This window comes from Linderina pennispora, assembly GCF_002104995.1.
Source record: "Linderina pennispora strain ATCC 12442 chromosome Unknown DL89scaffold_121, whole genome shotgun sequence".
In the NCBI taxonomy this organism is placed as follows: domain Eukaryota; kingdom Fungi; phylum Kickxellomycota; class Kickxellomycetes; order Kickxellales; family Kickxellaceae; genus Linderina; species Linderina pennispora.
The window spans coordinates 25,281-29,661 of NW_024468369.1; the positions used below are offsets into that span (position 1 = coordinate 25,281).

At 56.4% G+C, this 4,381-nt stretch overlaps 1 protein-coding gene across 1 annotated transcript; it reads right to left on the reverse strand.

The window, feature by feature from the left end:
* Window positions 1-970: 970 nt before the first annotated feature.
* On the reverse strand, window positions 971-1,410 carry DL89DRAFT_272683 (uncharacterized protein). Its single transcript, XM_040889005.1, has one exon. The coding sequence runs from the start codon at window positions 1,292-1,294 to the stop codon at window positions 1,127-1,129; it is 168 nt and encodes a 55-aa protein (XP_040739177.1). The 5' UTR covers window positions 1,295-1,410; the 3' UTR covers window positions 971-1,126.
* Window positions 1,411-4,381: the final 2,971 nt, after the last annotated feature.

Here is a 4,381-nt window from a genome sequence, read left to right on the forward strand (position 1 = left end):
CCACTGGATGTGCCGGCAGCATCACGGGAGTCATAGTAACCAGTGGCAGTGTATGCCGGCTGGTAGGCTGCTGGCGGAGGCTCAGAAGCAGCCGCGGTACCTGAATAGGTCGGTGCATAGGGCTCGACAGGGTCGTACCGGGTTTCGTATCCGCCAGCAATGTTTGCAACCGAGACAGCGGCTGTGGGTGCGGAGGAGTGCTGTTCTAGGGCATAGCCAGTAAAGGCAGTAGCGTCCGAAGCATTTGCAACGGCAGACCCGGTCGCAGGCTCGACTACTGCCTCGAGCGAATTATCGGCATCGTCCTGCTCAGCAGCGTCAGCAGCAGGAGCAGCAGCACCTGTCTCGGCTGGGTTGCCATGGTTGAGCAGCGAGGGAATACTCAGGATTGCTGCCAGATCCGAGTCTTCGTCAGCCCTGGACAGCCGCATCGAAATGGGCTCCAGCAGGCGGTAGGACTCGTCGGACGCAGCTCGGGGCAGCTCGGGCTCCCACGACCCTGATTGGTTGGAAATGGGGTCGGCCAGCCTGCAGACGGTCTCGTGCACCTTGTCCAGGCCGCGACGGCCTTCGCCGAGCACCCACAGCCGCCGCTGGCGCGCCTGCATCATGCTGTGGCGCAGCTCGGCCCGCTGCGCCAGGAAGGTGTTGCGGATGTTGCGCTGCGTGGCCTCGAGCAGAGTGCGCTCAAAGTCGCGGTGGCACTTGAGCTCGACATCAAGCTTGTTGCGGCGATCAGACCAGCGCGCCTCCAATTGGTCAGCAAGCTCCTTGTAGCGGGGCAGCGTGCCGTTCTGCAGCTGAGCGAGCTCGACGTCCAGCTGCTTCTGCTTGGCCTCAAAGAGTCTATCAAAAGCAGACGAAAGGGGCTGGCCCATTTTTAGTATTCCTGTTTTTTATCCTCTGTCCTCCGTGCAGGATGGCCCACATCAAATCGCCACTTGCCTCTTTTTAGAATCATTGAAGCGCTCGCGCATGGTAGCCAGCTTGTTGCGCCCGTAGCGGAGGATGCGCTTCTTTTGCTGAATCGCATCGCCATCATCAGCCACACTGGCGTCGTCGACATCTGACCAGTTTTCTACAGGGAGAGGAAAAAGAGGAGAGCAAGGCGAGGTTTAATAAACAATCAATAGCAACAACAAGAGAGGCGGCGGAAGAAGGCTGAAACGCGACCGAATACGTTACCGTTAGCTTCATCAACGCCGGTGTTGTTGTCTGTGTCATCGTCGCTGCGAAGCAGCTGGGCCGTGTTTAGGCGGAAATACTCTTCAAGGTTCTGGTCAATCTCCATCATCGAGGTTATTTTCCTCAAAAGTGGGCTTGTGCGTTAGTCGACTGTGAGGAGGTCCCGATGTCGGGTAATAAGTATCAACAATAAGCTGTGCGAAAATAAAGAGGCAAGAATAAAGAGGGGTGTTTCTGGAGGCAAGTGATGCAAGCAGTTATGCGGGTGGGTTATAGAGTCAGACGGCGCACGGCAGACGGCAGGGTGAGGAGTGGTGCCCTCCTGTAAACAAGCAGGCAAGGGTGGCCGGTAAAATGTAGAGAAAAATTGGGTGTATGCGCCGGGCTAGCTCAAAGTTGCAGAGGGGGAAGAAGAGGAGGGTTGCTTCGGGTGCGCTCGTTTGGGTCGTTCTGTTTCCCGGTCAAAAAAGAGAGAGAAAGCGTCAACTAAAAGGAACAAATTCAGCACCGCGAAAAATAATGTATCTCGACACAAGGAGTAGCCAAAAAGGTGATAGCGAGAGCAGAGGGCGTGCTGGGCGCGCAGAAAAATGGAAAAGGCAAAAGAATATAGGTGCGTTTAGAAGCAAAGAAGAAAGGGAGCGAGAGTTAAGGCCGGGCTGCCCAGCGCTCAAGGACCAGTTGCAAACACATTTTTAAGGGGTGGGGCGGCGAGAGCTATAACGCACAAAAAGAGTGATTCGCAAGACTGAACAAAACCAAGCGCTAAGGTCATCAAATACGCCCTTTTTCGCCGGCGCTCGCTCTTCTCCTGGAGCCGCTTGTGCTGGTGGCGGCGGCAGGCCCGCCGGTCCCTTGTCGTTGTAGCGCGCAAATTTTTTCCTGCGCTAGCTCCATTCTGAAGAGCAGCTGCAAGCGCTGTGAACGTGAGTTTTTGTGGAGGGGGTGGGTCGCGCCGGGTGATTTCGGCGGGTTACGGACGGATTCCGATAAATTTTAATCATGAGGGTTCCGCCTGCATCGCCATCACAGCTTGTCGGTGGGTCTCCTGCACATGCCTGGCACATCCGCCTGCCGCCACCGCCAGGCATATCGACACCTTGCGCATAGCGCCCGCATGTTGGGCCCGTATGTTGCTTGGCCGGCAGGCCTGTGCTTGGTTATTCAGACCTGTGGCGAGCTCTTTTATACTTGTCGCACCGAAATAAACGAAAAAAAAATAGTCGGCGCCAATCCTACAAGAAAGAAATCCGCGTCTAATAACGCACAATAAAATTTTTTATTTTTTCACCAGATGTATTTCGAACTCAGCTCTGGCAAAGACAGGCTCACGGCATGTATACCATGGTGTCGGCACTGGTTTCTTGGCGGTATCGGTCGAGGTCGTAGTGCTGCGCCGAGATCTGGCGGCCGCCGAACCACCGCTGGTCAAAGACCCCCACAGCCCGAGCGGCGGCTGCAGTATCCGCGTACTGGATGAATATCTTGACCTCATTGTCTCCTGCATGTGATTGGCTACCGCTGATTTCCCGTTCCGTCGCCAGATGCACAACCACCTTGAAGATCTTTCCACACTTCTCGCCCTCTCAGCCATATCGGCCGCCAGGTCATCGTCGACCTCCGATCGCCCGCCGACCACATTAGTCAACAGCACGATCGGTGACGATTCCTTTGTGATGCTTTTTGTGATACTCGCCGGCAACCTCAAACCACCTGCTGCGGCGGCTTCACAGCCGGCGATTGGCCCGCAGTCCCAGGGCTCTTGACATCGTCCAGCGCCGCCATGCCCTTGCCCAGCGGCCCGCCCAACCAAGCACTTGCACACGCGCAGGACCAGGTTGCCCAGCGAAAACTTGTTCATGGCCAGCGCAGCCTGCCCCGCAGCCGCCGCCCTCAGCAAACTCAATGAAGCCCCACCCGCGGTGCTTCCGTGTGGCGAAGTCTGGCGCCAGCACGCACTGCCTGATCTCGCCGAACGGCGCAAAGATCTCCTTCAGGCTGTCCTCGGCAATGGCTTCGTTGACATTGGCCACGTAGATGCGTGTATCGGGTGCCCTTGGAAACCCGTGCACTACTGCGACCTCGTAGTTGTGTGGCCGGCCGATCCGCAGCTGGCGCCCGCCCAGCATGGTGCCGTTCATCGTCTCTATCGCCAGCGCCGCTGCCTCAGGGATCTCGTACTCGACGAACCCGTACCCCTTGTGCTTGCCTGTCGCCGCATCCTTGGACATGCTGACGTTGCTGATCGACCCAAACTCTGAAAACACCCGGTGGATGTGCTCCTCGGTCAGCTCAAAGTTTATCGAGCCAACGTATATGCGCGACATCACTGACAGGTTGCGTGCGTCTATCTCGCCGCTCTGCAGCCCAGGGTTCAGCGTGCCCACTGGCAATTGCTCCTTTCAGCCTGTTTTTGCCTCTTCCACCGCGTCCTTGAACACCGTCGCCTGCAGCTCGCGCACATAGGCCAGCGCCCGTCAACGCTAGCCTGCTGGGCCCGTGTCAGTCCGCTTGGCAGCAGCGTATCTGGGCCCTCGGCATCTACATGGAGGAAGGTATAAGTACATACGGAATGCAAGGAATGCCGTCAACAGCGAAGTAGCCTTGGACGCGCCTCTGGCAGGGTTTCTTAAAGTAGATGGTTACGTTGTTGCTCCTACGCTAAAAGATAAAGAGAAAATATCGACGGGAAAGGGGGAGAGGCAGAGGGGAGAGAGGTGTGTAGTTATCTGCCGAAATGCAGTCTGCAAGCATACTGGAATGCACCCGAGTTCCTCTACTTACCTATGGCGCCCGCTTCGACGGCTGTGGATTCGTCGTGGTTCATTTGGGAAAGAAAGGAAATGCTGTAAACACTGGCTGGGAGAAGAAGGGAACAAAGAGGAAAGCAGGTCCAACATTTTTTGCAGGTCGACAGTGCAAGAAAAATCGCGCGCCATTGTAACCACAGCCAGCTTTGCTAATTTTTTTAGAGAGCCCGAGATTCTTCACGGCCGTCTGCGTAGCACACATTCCCTTGGCTTTCTCCTTTGCACGACGATGCCCTCGCTTTCACTTCTCTTATCCACGTATACTGAATTCACCACCCCAGCCTGTCTTTAACGAAATGCCACCCTCAGACAACGATGACAGCACGGCTCTCAGGAGGAGAAGGCCTGCAGCAGACAATACGCCCACCTCGGTCCCAGGCACGCCG

Coding starts and splice junctions, on each gene's coding strand:
- DL89DRAFT_272683 (XM_040889005.1), bottom strand. CDS start 1,294: ATGATGGAGATTGACCAGAACCTTGAAGAGTATTTCCGCCTAAACACG.